The sequence below is a fragment of the Leptodactylus fuscus genome, chromosome 3 (genome assembly GCF_031893055.1).
Source record: "Leptodactylus fuscus isolate aLepFus1 chromosome 3, aLepFus1.hap2, whole genome shotgun sequence".
NCBI classification, from domain to species: Eukaryota; Metazoa; Chordata; class Amphibia; order Anura; family Leptodactylidae; genus Leptodactylus; species Leptodactylus fuscus.
Genome location: NC_134267.1, coordinates 62,922,038 through 62,944,389, shown reverse-complemented (window position 1 = coordinate 62,944,389; position 22,352 = coordinate 62,922,038). Strand labels below are relative to the sequence as shown.

The 22,352-nt window shown below is 40.9% G+C and overlaps 1 protein-coding gene across 1 annotated transcript in view; it reads right to left on the bottom strand.

Moving 5' to 3' along the window:
• SMYD3 (SET and MYND domain containing 3) overlaps positions 1 to 22,352 on the bottom strand; it is a 476,506-nt gene that overhangs the window by 42,889 nt on the left and 411,265 nt on the right. Inside the window, exon 11 of the mRNA XM_075267716.1 lies at positions 14,782 to 14,950. Coding sequence (XP_075123817.1) covers positions 14,782 to 14,950 — 169 coding nt within the window. The remainder of the gene's footprint in view (positions 1 to 14,781; positions 14,951 to 22,352) is intronic.

The following is a 22,352-nucleotide window of genomic DNA, read 5'->3' as shown; positions in this document are numbered from 1 at the left end:
TGCCAAGAAAGAAATGAAAACAGTCATGACTCACAGTTATCAGGAAAGATGAGAACTCGGCTGCACGATTCCTCACTAACATTGACATAAATGGTAACATTTGTAAGCAAAAGTCTCTTGTCACTCTTTTTTTCGTCAATATCTGAACTTCAGGATGTAATAAGTAGAAACTTCTAACTCACTATTCCTTGGCATGCCAAAAAATATGTCCTGACATTCTGGACATGTAAATGTCCCGCACTCTTGAGAAAGGGCCTGTAACGGCCCGAAATACATTGTGCTATTTTACCCTTCTGTAATAAATTTATTTTCGCATTGGACAATCCGGTCTTCACGGCAGTGAGCGCAGATCTTTACCCCAACATGAACCTTTGGTTCCTGGTCTTCCTACGTTCTGGAAATGTAGTAAGGGTGCCGGGATAGCTTGTCTAACAACAGAATACAAAGGCAAAAAATGGTGGGGACTCTGTTATTCCAAAAAATTTACACAGCAAAATCTGGCAGAAAAGATGGCATGCGCCTTGTCACGTATGAGGTGTACCCTCCGCCTGCTGCAGGGCTTTAAAGATTCACATGACTTTCACTATTTTAATACAATCTTTTGCACTAAAATGAGAAGTGGACCCATCAGGAAGACACAGAAGTCATTCCTTTACATTCACCATTCCTTTCAACTTTTGGTTTTGATTCCAAAAAATTAAAACTGCTGGTTTGACACAAACATTTTTAAAGATTTTTGTCATTTTCTGCATTCATTTTTACTGTGCAAGATGCTATTAAACACACTGCAGCCAGATTTCACTCGTTATTAAAATAGAAAATATTAATATATACAGTTCTTTTTCCTTGGCATTTACATTTTTATATTTTTGGCATTTTTTTGAAAGTACAAGTATTGTGGGGTTTGTTTGTTTTTCCAGTTTTCCTATACTTAATTATATATTAAAAAAAATGCTGGGAGAATAAAAAAAAGAAACTATCATAAATGCTATAAAACGCTATGAAATTAGCATTTCTGTGCATTTTCTGGCATATTTTAAAAATTAAAAAAAAAAAAAAAAACATGGCTGAAGTCGTATGAAGGAAGCCTAACCAGGGTATTTTCTTAAAAAACACTGTACATGAAACTGCCCGTAGGGGGCGCAGTGCTTTATACTGCAGCTCCAGTCGTTCTTGTCATCTGGGTCATGGTCAACACCACATAGCGGGTTTTTTTCTTAATTAAAGGAAAGTTCAAGCTCATTGCAGGGACTATCATGTAATATGCAGGTCCCAGACTAATTCTCTCCATCATTATTAAATAAGGTTTTGGCACTGGGTTCTCACATAGGAATTATTCTTGGACACCGGTACATTTTTTACAGCTTTCTCACTTTGAACAGGACATAAATCATCAACCAGCCAAAGGACAGCAGCATTTCCTCTGGCTTCAGATCATATTAAACTCACTTAAAAGCTCCCATAAGCCATCTGCTATGTGACTCGCAGTGTTTGAATGAGATACTTTGACAGATCCATCTGAGTAGGGAAAACAGTTGGATTGCTATGTCCATGAAAAAATGTATCAGTGATAATGTATAGCTGTTATATATTTGGCAACACATACTCCTATATATAATATTCTTATAGGAAGATGCATCACATTCTATTGCACTGTCTGGAACATTGGAAACATCGTCTTATTAGTTTGTAAGTCACTAACCAAAAACAGAATAAATCCCAACAGAGGGAACAAGGAAAAAGCTGCTAAAGGAAAGCCTATCTATACTAAGCTTATTTCTCATAGGGATGTCTGTCATAAGAGAGGTTGCAGTATGACAAGTTGTATGCATAATACTGTTATTATACACTATTTTTTCTTACAGTTGAGACCGTTTTCCATATTTCTATATAATATTATGCAGGACGGTTTCCATCTCTCAATGCCATCATTTAGGGGTACATAGACATTATTGATTAACTTTCAGTACGTTTTTTTCAGGGGGGAATGAAAGGAAATGGCTTTTTTTGTTTTTTGTAAGTGGGGCTAGTTCACACTGGGGGCAAAGAGGCTGATTTTGACAGCGGATTTCACTTCAAAATCAGCCCCTTTACAATAGTGGTCTATGTAGACTGCTAGCTTTTTTTTTTTCTGCTAGCAGAAAAAAAGAAGCGACATGACCTTTGTTCAGGCGTTTTCCGCCTTAAGAAAGCAACAGAAGTGAATGGGAGGTGAAAAGCGTGCTTTTTTTTGCAAAAAACCACGTGGAAAAAAAACGCAACATGTTTTTTTTTTTGGCCCATTCACTTTATGGGAGGGGAAAACAGCCTGGCATTTTTTGAAGTTGTTTTTTTTTAAAAAAAAAAAAAAAAAAAAAAGCTCATAAAAGCTCGGCCAGGTCCAAAAAAAGCTTCCTAATTAGGAAGCGTTTTTTTCCGGTTCCAAAATAAGCCACACGTAATTTATGTGTGAACTAAGCTTAAGATTTTTTTCAGCATTTAACATTTCTGTTTCTTACCAAACAATATAAATAACTTACTTTTAAATCATGGAGGCACCAAATATTCATAGTTTTCATGTTTTACTACTTTTGTACAGTAAAAACGCTTCAAAATGTTGTTGTTTTTTTGTTGTTGTTGCTATATCTCTCCATTGAAAGAATTATGTAAGAATTATTATTTTTTTGTACGAGCAACTATAGTTTTCGGGGGACATACAAATTTTTGATTACTTTTTATTTCAAAACACAGCGTTAAAGGGGTCTAAGTGACCTCTGAAGAGTCAACAGAAGAAACCAAGACTGTATGTTATTAGCTTTGGAATGAAAAAAGTGTAGTACATAATTTAGATATACCCTTATGTCAATTTAACATTCAGGCATGCTAAGGCCTGGTTCACATCTGTATTCAGTATTCCATTCGGGGAGTCTGCTTGGGGACCCCTGACTGGAATACTGAATGTGTTGACAAGCGGTGAGCAATGAAACCACACGGACCCCATAGAATATAATGGGGTCTGTGTGTTTTTTTCCGGTCAGTGTCCGTATGAGTCATGCGGAGAGGAAAGTATTTCATGATGTACTTTTCTCTCTGAATGTTCTTTGTGGACACCAAAAACACATGGACCCCATTATAGTCTATGGGGTCCTTGTGCTTTTATTGCTGACCGCTTGTCAACACGTTCGGTATTCTGTTCGGGGGGTCTCCAAGCAGACTCGCCCAATGGAATACCAAATGCAGATGTGAACCAGGCCTAAGGAGCTCTAGGAGCTACATGTCTCTGTATATGCTCTGTGTGCATGTTATAGTCACATGAAATCTATAATTAATTATAATGTAATTTTAAGAACATGTGAAATTTGATATATTTGCAATATAAATGCGCTAAATAGAATGTTTTTTCATGTTGGTAGCCTAGAAATATATACTTTACTATTTTAGTATATCTAACAGTCTATGGCCATTACACTAGAGAATAAGATGTCTTACATGAATTTGTGAGTGTGATCTTGTATTTCTTATTATAGTGATAATATCAGATCTCTCCAGTCAGTACATTACATGATCCCAGCAGCCAGATGTCCACAGTTTAAAGATAGGACAGACCTGTTTCATTTCACTGATGCTGTGAAGTTGATACTGTGGAGATTATTGATCAAATACTCCGCTATTATTGATAGGTGATAGGACTGATAAAAACTGCACAATCTTCCCAAGGCTTATAGTACAATAGTTAAGTCCCTTACATTCATGCTGGGTTGGTGACATACTATACATGGCCACATTTACCTTGATCCTTTGCTCTTTTTCTGAACAAAACCAGTAATCTTTGCAATCCTGGCATACACTTGTCACTAAGCTATGTTTTCAAAATGTGTTGAAAATAAGACCAATATTTTTTACAAAAAAAAAAAAATTGAAACTCAAGAAATTAATCTTCATAGAACAGAACTCTCAAAGTAAGAGCAGAGGTTTCCAACAAATATGATAACACACCTAGTAAAAAACACCATCGTACCTATATCCAGTTATCTGATGGACTATCTAAGCTACTGGTGTAACATAAAGAGGTATTCCCATCTCAGGTATTTATAGCATATGCTATTTATATAGCCAAAATACGGATAGATGCGTGTCCCACTGCTGGGTGGGTCTCCAAAACGTAGCACAGTCCACCATGGCTGGTCTGAAAACCACAGGGTTGAGGTGGCAAACAGGGTTGTGTTTGTATTTGTCTTTACTGTCTATAGCGGCAACCCGAACCTATGAAATAAACATTTACACCATAGTAAATGTAGCCTAATCAATAGCATTTTACATTTCTTAAACAGCCATTTTTCGTGTGTTTTCTTAAATCCACTTAAAATTGCCAGCGTGTTTTTGTCGCATCAATTTAATGGCCAGGAACTGTGCAGAGGCTGCAACTTTGTGGAGTGGGAATACTAAAATATGACAGTAATAGTCTAATGATCCCTGGACCTTTGTAACTAAACAGCTATTACTAGTAAATGACTTGCAGAAGGTCATTATGTAAATGACTCATACTTAAATAAGGCCAAAGCTATCAGATGCTAATTTCAGCATAATATACACAAAATTAATAAGGAAGAAACGGGTGAAATCTTCCATGCCTCTACATTGCCTTCTTAAAGTTTATTTCAGTCCTCGTATTACAGAAAAATGTCAATATGGACATATACATGTGGTTATACAGTTTATTAATGCTATTATCATTTATCATGTCCCGACATATTACACAAGACCACACAGTGCACATAAGGCACGCCATTATCAGAAGCAAAAGGCAAGATGTCCAACAAGCAGATGGCTCTGACAAAACATACTTAGAAAACTCTAGATGGAGTACATATACTTGAAACATGCCCCTCTCAGTGGAGCTGACCATTAGGCTGGATCAGAATAGCAAGTCAATACTTTGTGCAGCTGCAATGGGCTGGAAGATTATGAGATAAGTACATATAAAGCAGTGATTCCCAAAGTGGTCCAGGTGGATGTAGGTCCACGGGAGACTCAACGGGGGGTCTACGTTGGATCTAATTCTCACATTTTTTGACGAGTTTTGGGCATATTGTAGAAATGTAGCAGCATGGAGTCCACCGAAACCAGTAAAATTTTGAAAGTGGTCTATGAGAAAAAAAACTGTTTGGTAACCTCTGATATAGAGGATACAGGCAGAGAAGACTACCTCAATAGGCCTCACATGGAAAAAAGGAAGGACTACTGGAAAACGTAGTAGACAAGCGGAGTCAAGAATGGTTTTCTCATATAGGACATTATTCCTTTATCCACACATTAAGTGATAAATATATAATTGCCTCAATCCTCACCACTTTCTAAAATAGTGAGATAGACCAATATTAGATCACCTATACCGAGACAGTATGGCTCCTGTTACAGTTTACATACTGTGATCTGCGTTGCTCACTTGCTGCAGGACCTACACTCACCATTACAATACACTATTGATGCGATTCTTTCAGGCCCTTTCTTCCTAATCCCTGCAGATTCACAGCAACTGAACAACCTTTTTTTGTCTACAAAAGCAATGTATAGGGCTCATAAAATGAGATGAAATGCAATAATATAAGACTCAGCATATCAAGAGTCATCTAAAACATTGTATACATCCACTAATCCATCAACAACGGGTGACGTGGCCATGTTAGTTAGTTAATCCTAGCTGGCTTCGGGCCTATATGGTAATATCCCAGACGTCACATGGTCTGGGATATTACCATATAGGCCCAAAGCCTGTGGTAGTAGTAATAGCCTGTTACTGCTAGCACAAGCTTTGGGTCTGTATGGCAACAGGCTGTGCTACTGCTACCATAAGGCTTTGGGCCTGTATGATAATGCCCCAGCACAGGCTTTGGGCCTGTATGGCAACAGGCTGCTACTGCTACCATAAGGCTTTTGCCCAGACGTCTGGGGCATTATCATACAGGCCCAAAGCCTTATGGTAGCAGTAGCAGCCTGTTGCCATACAGGCCCAAAGCCTGTGTTAGCAGTAACAAGCTATTACTACTACCACAGGCTTTGGGCCTATATGGTAATATCCCAGACCACGTGACATCTGGGATATTACCATATAGGCCTGAAGCCAGCTAGGATTAACATGAGCACAAACAGAATGTCATGCATTTTCCCCTCGGATTAAACTCGAGTCAATAAGATTTCCCCGTTTTTTGCGGTAAAATTAGGGGGGGTCGACTTATACTCGAGTATATACGGTATCTCTTTAATACCAATGAGACATGAAATATTACTGGGGGTCTAAATTAAACTAAGGGTGGGGCTGTCATCATTGCACGGATACTTTGTTTATATAGCTACCTGTACTATGTAATACAGTATTCTCAGAGAACAAAGGCTTTGTAGTGTTAGACTTGAAGATTTCGGTGATACTCCCTCAGACACAGACAGTAATTTATACTGTGTGAGGAAATGCAGACACCAATAATAATTAATACCTCTTTATAGCACCAGCTGCCTTTTTATTTTACTTTTAGTCATCACTAGAGATGAGCGAACAGTGTTCTATCGAACACATGTTCGATCGGATATCAGGGTGTTCGCCATGTTCGAATCGAATCGAACACCGCGTGGTAAAGTGCGCCAAAATTCGATTCCCCTCCCACTTTCCCTGGCGCCTTTTTTGCACCAATAACAGCGCAGGGGAGGTGGGACAGGAACTACGACACCGGGGGCATTGAAAAAAATTGGAAAAAGTCATTGGCTGCCGAAATCAGGTGACCTCCATTTTAGACGAATAGTGGATTTCAAATCCAGGTCATATGAGAATGTGAACTTTGTGACTATGAGACAGGGATAGCTGTACAGGCAGGGATAGCTAGGGAGAACCTTTATTTAGGGGGGAATGTTATTAAAAATAACTTTTTGGGGCTCTATCGGGTGTGTAATTGTGATTTTTGTGAGATAAACTTTTTCCCATAGGGATGCATTGGCCAGCGCTGATTGGCCGAATTCCGTACTCTGGCCAATCAGTGCTGGCCAATGCATTCTATTGGCGTGATGAAGCAGTGCTGAATGTGTGTGTTTAGCTCAACTACACCGGTGGAGTAGTTGAGCTAAGCACACAGATTCAGCTCTGCTTCAATCAGCGCTGGCCAATGCATTCTATTAGCTTGATGAAGCAGAGTGTGCACAAGGGTTCAAGCGCACCCTCGGCTCTGATGTAGCAGAGCCGAGGCTGCACAAGGGTTCAAGCGCACCCTCGGCTCTGATGTAGCAGAGCCGAGGTGCACTTGAACCCTTGTGCACCCTCGGCTCTGCTACATCAGAGCCGAGGGTGCGCTTGAACCCTTGTGCACCCTCGGCTCTGCTACATCAGAGCCGAGGATGCGCTTGAACCCTTGTGCAGCCTCGGCTCTGCTACATCAGAGCCGAGGGTGCGCTTGAACCCTTGTGCACCCTCGGCTCTGCTACATCAGAGCCGAGGGTGCGCTTGAACCCTTGTGCACACTCTGCTTCATCAAGCTAATAGAATGCATTGGCCAGCGCTGATTGGCCAATGCATTCTATTAGCCTGATGAAGTAGAGCTGAATGTGTGTGCTAAGCACACACATTCAGCACTGCTTCATCACACCAATACAATGCATTAGCCAGTGCTGATTGGCCAAAGTACGGAATTCGGCCAATCAGCGCTGGCTCTGCTGGAGGAGGCGGAGTCTAAGGTCGGACCTGAATGGAGACTGGTGTGGAGCGATCTTAGACTCCGCCTCCTCCAGCAGAGCCAGCGCTGATTGGTCGAGTTCCGTACTCTGGCCAATCAGCGCTGGCCAATGCATTCTATTAGCCCGATGAAGTAGAGCTGAATGTGTGTGCTTAGCACACACATTCAGCTCTACTTCATCGGGCTAATAGAATGCATTGGCCAATCAGCGCTGGCCAATGCATTCTATTAGCGTGAACTGAGTTTGCACAGGGGTTCTAGTGCACCCTCGGCTCTGCTACATCAGATTGCTACATCTGATGTAGCAGTGCCGAGTGTGCATCAGATGTGTAGTTGAGCAAAACTGACTCAGCACTGCTAAGTCTCTGCATTCGCATAGGAATGCATTGGCCAGCCTTCGGCCAATCAGCGCTGGCTCTGCCGGAGGAGGCGGAGTCTAAGGTCGGACCTGAATGGAGACTGGTGTGGAGCGATCTTAGACTCCGCCTCCTCCAGCAGAGCCAGCGCTGATTGGTCGAGTTCCGTACTCTGGCCAATCAGCACTAGCCAATGCATTTCTATGGGGAAAAGTTAGCTTGCGAAAATCGCAAACTGACAGGGATTTCCATGAAATAAAGTGACTTTTATGCCCCCAGACATGCTTCCCCTGCTGTCCCAGTGTCATTCCAGGGTGTTGGTATCATTTCCTGGGGTGTCATAGTGGACTTGGTGACCCTCCAGACACGAATTTGGGTTTCCCCCTTAACGAGTTTATGTTCCCCATAGACTATAATGGGGTTCGAAACCCATTCGAACACTCGAACAGTGAGCGGCTGTTCGAATCGAATTTCGAACCTCGAACATTTTAGTTTTCGCTCATCTCTAGTCATCACATATTTTATTTTAAATGAAATCTTTACTGTTATTGATCTTGTTCTTCCCTAATCCTTCAAGTTTGCATTACTAATGCTTAGCCGCCAGAGCCGCCATAATGACCTTGGATTGCTTTTGCCTAATAAAGGATGGAAGAACGGTATACACGGATACCTTATTAACCTATTCCAGTATCCTTTACTACATATATTATTAAAGCCTATAAATCTTATATTACAATACTGAAATGTATTTCCTGAAAAACATATCAAGACAGAATAATAAAAAAAAACAAGAAATAAGCGCTTTTCAAGATGTACAGGATTATCTGCAACAGATTCAGAGCGCTTGGGTGAGGTCATTAGGATGCTGAGTCCAATATATTTCTAGTGGAATAAAGCTTGCCATTGTTCATACCATGTTTGTGATGTATATTGATGATTAACCCCTCTACTGCCATTATTCCCTTCATTGCTCTAGACCCCCAAGTGAACTACCATTAATCCATTCCCTATCTTAGATAATCAAGGGCCCTTATATTAACTCCATTACTGCACAAAGACTCCAGTGGATACTGGAATTAACCTATGCGCTGCCCTAAATCACCAGGGATGCAAACAATACCTTCACTACTGTAGACCCTGAGAGAAGGTGAAAGTGCGGGAATCACGCTATATCAGCCCCAGATTCCTGATTTATGTGTGGTCCAGGAAAGGTCTGGAATAGGCCTAAACCCCAGGTGTAGGTCATAGGCTCGTTACTGGCCCAAAAAAGCCTGCTGAGCCTGCACTTCAGGGCAGATCCTGAGAGGAGAGGAAGTGGCTGGGTCTGTCCTGACACTGAGAGCCTTGTGTACGGTACAGTGTTCTCTGGTTGATTCGTGTGGCTGATAGTATTCCACATGTACAGTTAGTATTTTCTGTTTAGTTAGTGCTCAGACAAGCAGGATTCTGGTTTGACATTATTTTGTCTGAAGTTAAAGCTGTATTTTATTTTGCTATTTTTTGTGTTTAACGTAAAGGTTTATTTATTTAGCTGTTTTTCTTAAATAAATCACTTTGCTGCAAAATTTGTGTCTCTGACTAGTTGGGTCCGCACCACTGCTTCTACCGAACTACCTTCCTCACAACCCATATGCGGTTTAATACTGCTTGACTGGATGCTATGTGGTTCTGTACATTAGAATTTACTTGTTGCAGTTCTGTTTTGCCACCCTTAGAGGGAACAGTTCCCAGATTCCTAGCTGTCCACTTATTAGCTACAAAGGCTTAGAGAAAACATTGCTAACAATGTGAATGAGCGATGCAGTCCTTGGCTGGCTTCTGTGAAAAGATGCTGCATGGGGAAGGGGTGGGCCACGGTTAACTTTCATCCAATGATCCATGAGCCTTTAGCTACAGACCTATTAATACTGTACTTATTTAAAGTTCTTCTTTATTGACCATGCAGGGAAATATTTATTTTTGCTTGCTTATATAGCACCATCATAGAGCCGTTCATTCTGACATTGGCCTGACTGTGGGATTGTCCACACCATCTAGTGGCCTTCAATCCGACCGGCCCTAGCTATTTAGAGGGATGGTACATTGTGCTCTGCTTGACATAATTACAGTGCTGTTAGTGCAGTACATGTCTGGCTTCCCTTGTGATCATTAGGGGCTTCACACTGATTAGCCTGACATCATATGGAGATATCCTTAGAGGGGTACGGAGTAATGGGGCAAGACACCACATGATACACCCTGTGAACATTTACAATATCGGGGAGTGACCTTGTAGGTAGTATATTTGGTCCTCCCCCCATATTGTTGTTGTTTTATTGAGGGGGTCCAGTTTCATCTTTTAGAGGCCTCTTTTTGTTTCAAAGTAGGGGCACGTTTTTAATTATTTATTAATAAAAGCTATGTTTTAGCCATTATTTAATTTCCCTTTCTTGGAGTACCCTTTGGTGTTCAAACTATGATTTTGGTACTACTGACCAAATGAAAAATAGCACCATCATATTCCACAGTGTTTTACAGATATTATCAATCACTGTCACAAGTAAAAAATATGCAAATCTATTCTCCAGGATGTAATTAGGAGAACAGTGCACTCTGTATGCCGCCCTCTAGAGGGCAGCCCCCTTAACATCATGCATGACTCAGTTAATAAGCCTAATAACATGATGCGGGGTTAATTGCCAAATTAATATTTCTATTCCAAAAGGAACAGATTCCCAGCTATGGACAGCACTGTTTCGGTCTTTTGGACCTCCTCAGCAGAGCACAGGAATACTAATTAGGTAGAGTGAGAGACTATAGACCAGGGTCAGGGGATAATCATACACATTAGGGAGAGTGTGTGCCTACATAGGCGTACGGAGACTAAGTTCCCTATTAGTAAGTTTTTGGAGTGTGGAAGGAAACCAGAGAAAATCCACAAGAGCACAGGAAGAACGTACAGACTCCATGCAGATGTTGTTTAATGCTGGATTCCAACTCAGGACTCCAGTAGCAGTATGCACATATGTCCTGACCTTACACTAACTACACTCTCATGAATTTTTTTTTTACATGAAAAGTCATAAAGTGTTAATACAATACACCAAATTATATTATTCAGCAGTGTTCTTTAAAAATGATCACATTGCTGGGACAAGCCGTCATACAAGGCACAGCTGTTCACAAGGATGAGCTGCTGTGCTTATGTCACAATGAAGGAGAGGCAGAGCCTTCAATGCTCTAGTCAGAAGGGGTCCTGGAGGTTGCACAGGCCAATAATGGTGTGATCTTGTCTAAATTGGCTTACATAGTTACTACAGAGGAGATACATTTGTGTATTCTTATCAGGGAACATTCCATAAAGTCTCCATAGCTTCTCAAAGTTTTTTTTTCCTGAAGAGGTGAAAAACAGCAACTTAAAGACAGCTACATAGCTAAAGGGGTTTTCACACAAACATAACCATATTTAAAATTGGAGACAATTAAAAGATAAACTTTGTGGCAAATATAAATAATTAAAAACAAATTGCAGAATTTTAAAGACTTTCTTTAATCTCCTCACTGGTGACAGTCCAATGTCGTGATCTTGATATAACCATGAGTGCTGGAACTTTCTATAGTTGTGCCAGGATTTCCATGCTGTGGCCAGATTATCTTCTCATGTGTGTATTGTCTGTACCTGATAACAGGTCACAATAAGGAAATCATGGCTGTGTTTCTGACAAGTGCCAGACCATAGAAAGGTTCTGCATTCATGATTGTATTCCTTGGCAACCTATCAAGACAAAATTGCAACCATCAATGTTATTAGAGGAAACCTTTGAAACTCTGCAAATGTCTTAATAATGTCGATTTGCAAAAATGTTTAACTTTTAATTTTCTACAAATCGAAATATTATGTTATGGTTGTGTTCATAAGAATACCCCTTTATTCCAACACAACCCCCCCCCCAAAAAAAAAAAATAAATAAAAATAAAAATAATAATGTTTACTCACTTTTAGATCTTTTATTTATTTCAGGAGGAAGAGATGGTGTTTGTAGAACTGCATTTGCAGCTAGGGCTGACTTTAGACTACAAGATTCCCTGTGCAGTACTTCTTATAGACACCCCCCCCTCCCCGTTATGGTTTACTATATTGTGTCCGAGCAATACTATCTGTAAAGAGAACAGAAACCTAAATGAAACTTGTATATATGATTTTAAACAGGTTCTGGGAAGGTTGGTGCTACGTACATTTACAGCAGTACTGGTCTTAGGCCTGGGTCACAAAATTTTGTTTGGATTCCTGTTTGGGGAGTCCACCTGGGGACCCCGAACGGAAACCTATCCACAAGAAAAAGCAGTTACCTAAGGAATTCTGTGGACCCCATAGACTATAATGGGGTCCATGTGGTTTCCGCTCGGTTTTTGCACGAAAATGAGGAGAGAAAATGCAGGACTTTTCTCTCTGGATATTTCCTGCAGATAAGGGAATGGAATGGCCCAAATTCAGGTGTGAACCAGGCCTTAGACTACATATTGGCCTGAGATGTGCTTTCTACCCCCCTTTTAAGTTAACTTTCCTGTGCCCAAATAAAACAATCTTATAATGCTCAAATTATACTGCCATAGGTTGCCAAAATAACACTTTGCCATAGCTTCAGGCACAAAGTGTGGCATTTGGGATGCAAAAGCTTGGTGTCCAAGCCACTGAGACCAGCATGTACCAGTTTGTCAAACAAATTCAATAAATCTTCACCCAGTGAATTTAATAAACACAAGCCATATCTCCAATAATAGCAATAAAAAGAATGCAATGTATTGTGAAATTCCAATTCACTTCTCAACACACAAAGAGCACAGTAAAACAGCTGTAACTGTATCACATATACTATAGAATAATGTAAAACAGACTGTACCTTTCCCCAGGACATGAAAATGAAAAGCGATGAGTGAGTTAAACGGCTTAATGTACTTGTCATTTCATATATCGTGCCTATGTCATAACACTTCATTCATGTCTTAATTGGGTTAATGCTATATTTTTTTAAGGTATCAGAAAAAGTCTAAATATTTACCAAAAGCCTTAATAGTATAATTCCATAAATTATCAAATGCCTTATTGAAACCAGCTGGAAGCCAACAATGACACAAGTTATTGTCCTAGCCCAACACTGGCTTCATCCATTCATGTGAACAGAATTATTGCTATTAGACTACTATTAATACAAGTGTTTAGAAGAAGCCGCTGGAACTTAATTCATTCATGTAAATATCACCAACAGAGGCTGCAATGGCAGAATGAATAAGCTGTGATAATCATATTATGTGCTATAGAATACCAGCAAAGAATAACTAATTATTATTTATAAGAAATTAATACACACGCATTATACAGAAATCAGTAACAGCTTTCTAGTTCTGCACATTAGGGGAAGATGGTAAAGAGCAGAGGAAGCCCTTGTCTTAACTGGATGGGAATGATCAGTTCTGCATTGTCAGGACGGTGATGAAAGCCATGGCTAGACTTCTATATAACAAGGCTAGGTATTTATGCTTTTTTGCTTTTACCGTCTTCTCATTACGAGAGACTTTATACATAGTAGGGGTGTTAATAGACTATATTTTGTTGTACTATTAAGCAGTTCATAGACAATAAGTGTGTTGGCCAAGCCAATTTTGATGGATTCAGCTGACCATCTGGGTATAAGGAGCAAGAGCAGATGCCAGGGGATATAAGGATAGGGCCAGGGGCGTAACTACTGGTGTAGCAGCAGTAGTGGCTGCCACAGGCCCGGAACATTGGGGGGCCTGGCAGCAGCCGCTACCGCTTTTATTTATTTTTTTAGAGTAACTCCAGCAGGTAATGGGTCCTATTTGCTTACCGATCCTGGTTCCTGTCAAATGTTCGCCTTGGATCCCACCATTCCTAGTTACGCCACTGGATAGAGCAGTTGGATTTTAACTGCCTGATCCTTTTGTTCATGGGGAGAGAAACCGTTACCTAATATGTTTGGCCACAGCTTTCTCCTCTCTCTTACTCAACACTCAGGCGATTATGCATGTGCATAGGGGAGTCAGGCGAACCATCTGACAGCCAAATGAGTGTATATACACTGGTCAATACTTTAATATATAGTACAGTGCAACAAAATAAGCAAAATTCATTTTTAGCATTAACCCTTTTAATAAGTTTTTTTGCATCACAGTGTGTTCTTCTATGATAACTTCGCAAGGCTGTAAAAAAGATCGTATGTTGCAAATAGATTAAAATATGCCATACAATGCCCAGTACTCATATAATATTCTCAGACAGTTGCCTATAGAACACTACAATTTCATTAAAATTAGGAACAAAGCCCCATCCTCTGCAGTTGCCATTCTATAGGTTTTTGGCACAAAGTAGATGCTCGTAGATGCACGACTGGACTATCCAAGCCATCGGTGCCTGTCATGCCATCCATCAGTGGCATCAACTGATACACCCGTTTTGTGATAGCACAGGCCGTCTACCCCTAAGACTGGCACTAAATGTGAGTAAAACTTTAAAGTACTAAAAGAACTTATTTAAAAAAAAAACATGTAGCAAGTCAGAGAACATTTGTTAGAGGCATGTGCTGCAATATGGCCAAACTTCTATTGGAAGGAGCAAATGTTCTAAAACAGCATATCTGTAATAGAGACATTGTCAAAATGTAGACGCCAAAAGACCAAACAGACAACTACAACTTATACAATGTCTACAATGTGTTATAATAGTATTCACTTACCTGTAGGGCTCTAAAGTTTGTATGCCAAACTGCAAGGCATCTTCCCATATTTCAAGATCAATACAAAGATCCATAGCAAAGTCAAGGGCCTTGAGTTGATGGATATTCTTACTTGGCAGCTGACTGCTACTAATCCTCTTCTTACATAGGTCTAAGGCTTCTTTTAAATCTTTTTTTTTTTTTTTAATTAAAGAAATTATGCGCTAAGAACATCTCTATAATCTTCATTATTTGTTATTTTACATAATGTGTGACGTTTACAAGGATATTTTTGATACCACGTTGGCTCAGATTGTGGTTTTGGGTTTACAACTAGACACACTTCTTTGGTGTACAATGTATCACGAATACACCAAAATTGCGTCAGAAAATTCTCTGTCAAAGTAAGATAAAAAATGGTGATAAAAAGGTGATATGAACAGACTAGACAGTCTATAGATATGCCAGATTTATCAGCCAGCATCAGCCACTGGATTTTCAGACCACCTGCCTAAGTTTACATTGTGTAACTATTGCTGTTGGAGAATGGTGCAGCGTCTATTTTCCTTCTTCCAGGGGGATGCATACAAGTGGAATATATAAATGATCATTTTCTAGTCAAATCCGTTCACAATCTTATAGTGAATAGCAATGTAGTTTTTATGTTATCTCAAAAGGTCAAGTGTTACCTGTAGGATAAGAGAAGAAGAGTATTTGGGAGGTTTGAGATTCTTATCAGCAGGATCTGTCTTATTGTATAGTGATATTACAAGGACCCCCTCCCCGGCTAACAGATTATCAGCTCCCCGCCAGCTATAGGAGTTAGCATATTTGTTGATGGAGACAGTGCAGCAGGTGTTAAGTTGCTGTCAGTTAACTCTCGCTGCAGATGTTAAATGACAAAGAAGATAAAGCCGAATGCTCTACGCTCCCCGAGGCTGGATTTTTGTCTAATAATCCAAGTTTATATAAATAACGTTGACAGCTATAATCTGCAATTCGGGGCAAAAAACAGGAGCATGTAAAACTACTGACAGTCAAATACTGTAGTAAAAATATTTTACAGGTTATACGTATTTTAGGTGAATAAAAATAAATGTTCCTATTCTAAAATATGACAACCATTGGCAACCAATCGATAGCCAATCGGTGCTCCTATTATCCTATCCTATAAAATATGACGATGATTGGCAACGAATCAATAGCCAATTGATGCTTCTATTATCCTATCCTATAAAATATGACGACCATTGGCAACCAAGGACCAGCTCTGATGCTCCTAATAACCCTCTGAAGGGCAACACAATGTAGTACAGTACAAAGGTCTAGACTTGAAGCTATGATGTATATGATATTTATTTTAATTGTGCCATCCTCTATGTAAAATATAATATAGTGTTCCCTCAAAGTTCTGATTCCCTCAGGATACCATAGGGGGAATTTATCAAATTCTGCATTTATAAAGAGTTGCAAAAAAAGAGGTTTGGGACTGTTAGAGCTCATTTATGCATAACTTTAGCAACTTTTGAATTTCTACACCACTCACTCCACTTTTCCAAAGCAGGCAGAGAAGTGGCTGTAGTCAGCCTGTCTAGTTGTCCTTATTCTAGATTTATCTACTGGGACTGGGATAAATAGTTGCAAACTCACTCTAGTTAGTAGATGGCCTAGAAAGTGGAGTGACTTTCTAGGACAGACGTGTCAGATTTAGATGCGCCTAACTTATCTAAAATTGGGACAATTCATAAATTTGGCGCAAATTATACTAATGTAGACTGCTTCACACCAAGTGTGGGAAGGAGCGCTATTGGAGATCCTTCCTCCCAACCGCGGTCAGGCTGTATAATCAACACCAGGCTAAGCGGAGATCACTCCGCACAGAGAACTAAATGAAGTCTTTCTTTTCTTCTTAGTCGCTATGACGCCTAGTATCTTTTCTATCTGCTATGAGCTTGTATGTGTTCTTTCTTGTAATATATTACTGTATTATCCATGCTGCTGTAACATACTGAATTTTCCCATGGTGGGACTATTACAGGATTATCTTATCTTATATGAGCTACATTGGGGTGGTTTTGCAGATCAGTTATTAATACTAGGACTGAATTTACATTTGATAAATTATTGATGTAGCACATTTGAAGAACTTTCTAATCTGATACCTAAATATTTTACGACATTATTGTATTATTTATGAAGAGGTTGTCCATCGCTGCTGTTTCGGAGTTTCTTATGGTATGAAGACCATCCAGTACATTTAACACCCCAACGACTGGGGGAGGGTTATTACTGAGCAGTTCACTTTTTGTTTTTACATGTAACACCACCATGTAGTTGTTTGGTCATCTATTTATGCAAATTCAATCTATAGAAAAAAAAATCTAATTTTTTTAGGCACAGCTTGCAGGGATGGATCGATAGTGGTTACACTGGTAACAGTGGTTATAAGTAGAGATGAGCGAACAGTGTTCTATCGAACTCATGTTCGATCGGATATTAGGCTGTTCGGCATGTTCGAATCGAATCGAACACCGCGTGGTAAAGTGCGCCATTACTCGATTCCCCTCCCACCTTCCCTGGCGCCTTTTTTGCTCCAATAACAGCGCAGGGTAGGTGGGACAGGAACTACGACACCGGTGACGTTGAGAAAAGTAGGCAAAACCCATTGGCTGCCGAAAACATGTGACCTCTAATTTAAAAGAACAGCGCCGCCCAGGTTCGCGTCATTCTGAGCTTGCAATTCACCGAGGACGGAGGTTTCCGTCCAGTTAGCTAGGGCTTAGATTCTGGGTAGGCAGGGACAGGCTAGGATAGGAAGGAGAAGACAACCACAACAGCTCTTGTAAGAGCTAAATTCCAGGGAGAAGCTTGTCAGTGTAACGTGGCACTGACGGGCTCAATCGCCGCAACCCAGCTTTCCCAGGATCCTGAATGGAATACACTGTCAGTGTATTCCCGTATACCCGATATATACCCCGATACCCGTTCCAACGGTGTGCCCCCCCACCTTCACCCCAGAAATACCCTGCAAGTCCCCTAGCAATAGAATTGGGGCTATATACACCCACAATTTTTACTACTGGTATACAGTGCCATTGTCTGACTGGGAATTCAAAGAATATATTGGGGTTATAAATACCCTCATTTCTTGCTACTGCCATATAGTGCCAGTTTCTGACTGGTAATTCAAAGAATATATTGGGGTTACGTGCACCCACAATTTTTACTACTGGTATACAGTGCCATTGTCTGACTGGGAATTCAAAGAATATATTGGGAATACAAATACCCTCATTTCTTGCTACTGCCATATAGTGCCAGTTTCTGACTGGTAATTCAAAGAATATATTGGGGTTACGTGCACCCACAATTTTTACTACTGGTATACAGTGCCATTGTCTGACTGGGAATTCAAAGAATATATTGGGAATACAAATACCCTCATTTCTTGCTACTGCCATATAGTGCCAGTGTCTGACTGGGAATTCAAAGAATATATTGGGGTTACGTGCACCCACAATTTTTACTACTGGTATACAGTGCCATTGTCTGACTGGGAATTCAAAGAATATATTGGGAATACAAATACCCTCATTTCTTGCTACTGCCATATAGTGCCAGTGTCTGACTGGGAATTCAAAGAATATATTGGGGTTACGTTCACCCACAATTTTTACTACTGGTATACAGTGCCATTGTCTGACTGGGAATTCAAAGAATATATTAGGGTTATAAATACCCTCATTTCTTGCTACTTCCATATAGTGCCAGTTTCTGACTGGTAATTCAAAGAATATATTGTGGTTACGTGCACCCACAATTTTTACTACTGGTATACAGTGCCATTGTCTGACTGGGAATTCAAAGAATATATTGGGAATACAAATACCCTCATTTCTTGCTACTGCCATATAGTGCCAGTGTCTGACTGGGAATTCAAAGAATATATTGGGGTTACGTGCACCCACAATTTTTACTACTGGTATACAGTGCCATTGTCTGACTGGGAATTCAAAGAATATATTGGGAATACAAATACCCTCATTTCTTGCTACTGCCATATAGTGCCAGTTTCTGACTGGTAATTCAAAGAATATATTGGGGTTACGTGCACCCACAATTTTTACTACTGGTATACAGTGCCATTGTCTGACTGGGAATTCAAAGAATATATTGGGAATACAAATACCCTCATTTCTTGCTACTGCCATATAGTGCCAGTGTCTGACTGGGAATTCAAAGAATATATTGGGGTTACGTGCACCCACAATTTTTACTACTGGTATACAGTGCCATTGTCTGACTGGGAATTCAAAGAATATATTGGGAATACAAATACCCTCATTTCTTGCTACTGCCATATAGTGCCAGTGTCTGACTGGGAATTCAAAGAATATATTGGGGTTACGTGCACCCACAATTTTTACTACTGGTATACAGTGCCATTGTCTGACTGGGAATTCAAAGAATATATTGGGGTTATAAATACCCTCATTTCTTGCTACTTCCATATAGTGCCAGTTTCTGACTGGTAATTCAAAGAATATATTGTGGTTACGTGCACCCACAATTTTTACTACTGGTATACAGTGCCATTGTCTGACTGGGAATTCAAAGAATATATTGGGAATACAAATACCCTCATTTCTTGCTACTGCCATATAGTGCCAGTGTCTGACTGGGAATTCAAAGAATATATTGGGGTTACGTGCACCCACAATTTTTACTACTGGTATACAGTGCCATTGTCTGACTGGGAATTCAAAGAATATATTGGGAATACAAATACCCTCATTTCTTGCTACTGCCATATAGTGCCAGTTTCTGACTGGTAATTCAAAGAATATATTGTGGTTACGTGCACCCACAATTTTTACTACTGGTATACAGTGCCATTGTCTGACTGGGAATTCAAAGAATATATTGGGAATACAAATACCCTCATTTCTTGCTACTGCCATATAGTGCCAGTTTCTGACTGGTAATTCAAAGAATATATTGGGGTTACGTGCACCCACAATTTTTACTACTGGTATACAGTGCCATTGTCTGACTGGGAATTCAAAGAATATATTGGGAATACAAATACCCTCATTTCTTGCTACTGCCATATAGTGCCAGTGTCTGACTGGGAATTCAAAGAATATATTGGGGTTACGTGCACCCACAATTTTTACTACTGGTATACAGTGCCATTGTCTGACTGGGAATTCAAAGAATATATTGGGAATACAAATACCCTCATTTCTTGCTACTGCCATATAGTGCCAGTGTCTGACTGGGAATTCAAAGAATATATTGGGGTTACGTGCACCCACAATTTTTACTACTGGTATACAGTGCCATTGTCTGACTGGGAATTCAAAGAATATATTGGGAATACAAATACCCTCATTTCTTGCTACTGCCATATAGTGCCAGTGTCTGACTGGGAATTCAAAGAATATATTGGGGTTACGTGCACCCACAATTTTTACTACTGGTATACAGTGCCATTGTCTGACTGGGAATTCAAAGAATATATTGGGAATACAAATACCCTCATTTCTTGCTACTGCCATATAGTGCCAGTGTCTGACTGGGAATTCAAAGAATATATTGGGGTTACGTGCACCCACAATTTTTACTACTGGTATACAGTGCCATTGTCTGACTGGGAATTCAAAGAATATATTGGGAATACAAATACCCTCATTTCTTGCTACTGCCATATAGTGCCAGTGTCTGACTGGGAATTCAAAGAATATATTGGGGTTACGTGCACCCACAATTTTTACTACTGGTATACAGTGCCATTGTCTGACTGGGAATTCAAAGAATATATTGGGAATACAAATACCCTCATTTCTTGCTACTGCCATATAGTGCCAGTGTCTGACTGGGAATTCAAAGAATATATTGGGGTTACGTGCACCCACAATTTTTACTACTGGTATACAGTGCCATTGTCTGACTGGGAATTCAAAGAATATATTGGGAATACAAATACCCTCATTTCTTGCTACTGCCATATAGTGCCAGTGTCTGACTGGGAATTCAAAGAATATATTGGGGTTACGTGCACCCACAATTTTTACTACTGGTATACAGTGCCATTGTCTGACTGGGAATTCAAAGAATATATTTGGAATACAAATACCCTCATTTCTTGCTACTGCCATATAGTGCCAGTGTCTGACTGGGAATTCAAAGAATATATTGGGGTTACGTGCACCCACAATTTTTACTACTGGTATACAGTGCCAATTTCTAACTAGGAATTCAAAATGCGCAAGGCTCCCGGAAAGGGACGTGGACGAGGCCGTGGGCGAGGTCGGGGAATGGTTCTGGGGAGCAAGGTAGCAGTGAAGCCACAGGGCGTCCCGTGCCTACTCCTGTGGGGCAGCAAGCATTGCGCCACTCCACAGTGCCAGGGTTGCTTGCCACATTAACTAAACTGCAGGGTACAAACCTTAGTAGGCCCGAGAACCAGGAACAGGTCTTGCAATGGCTGTCAGAGAACGCTTACAGCACATTGTCCAGCAGCCAGTCAGACTCTGCCTCCTCTCCTCCTATTACCCAACAGTCTTGTCTTCCTTCCTCCCAAAATTCCGAAGCTTTACAGAACAATAACCCAAACTGTCCCTGCTCCCCAGAGCTGTTCTCCGCTCCTTTCATTGTCCCTCAACCTGCCTCTCCACGTCACGATTCCACGAACCTAACAGAGGAGCATCTGTGTCCAGATGCTCAAACACTAGAGTCTCCTCCATCTCCGTTCGATTTGGTGGTGGATGACCAGCAACCCACCCTCATCGACGATGATGTGACGCAGTTGCCGTCAGGGCATCCAGTTGACCGGCGCATTGTGCGGGAGGAGGAGATGAGACAGGAGTTGGAAGAGGAAGTGGTGGATGATGAGGACACTGACCCGACCTGGACAGGGGGGATGTCAAGCGGGGAAAGTAGTGTGGATGTTGAGGCAGGTGCAGCACCAAAAAGGGTAGCTAGAGGCAGAGGTCAGCAGCTTAGGCGAAGCCAGGCCACACCCGGAATCTCCCAAGATGTTCCAGTTCGTACCCAGCCCCGAAAAACTCCCACCTCGAGGGCACGTTTCTCGAAGGTGTGGAGTTTTTTCAAGGAATGCGCCGAGGACAGATATAGTGTTGTCTGCACAATTTGCCTCTCGAAATTGATTAGGGGCTCTGAGAAGAGCAACCTGTCCACCACTTCAATGCGCCGTCATTTGGAATCCAAGCACTGGAATCAGTGGCAGGCAGCAACGGCAGGACAAAGGCCGCCTGCCGTTCACGCCACTGCCACTGCCTCTGCCACTGCCTCTGCCACTGCTGACTGTGCTGGCGATGCACTCCAGAGGACGAGCCAGGACACCACTTCATCTGCCTCCGCCACTTTGTTGACTTCTACCTCATCCTCCCCTGGTCCTGTCTTATCTCCTTCTCCTGCACCATCAAAGGCACCATCAGGCGTTTCTTTACAACAACCCACCATCTCTCAGACATTGGAGCGGCGGCAGAAATACACTGCTAACCACCCACACGCGCAAGCCTTGAACGCCAACATCGCTAAACTGCTGGCCCAGGAGATGTTGGCGT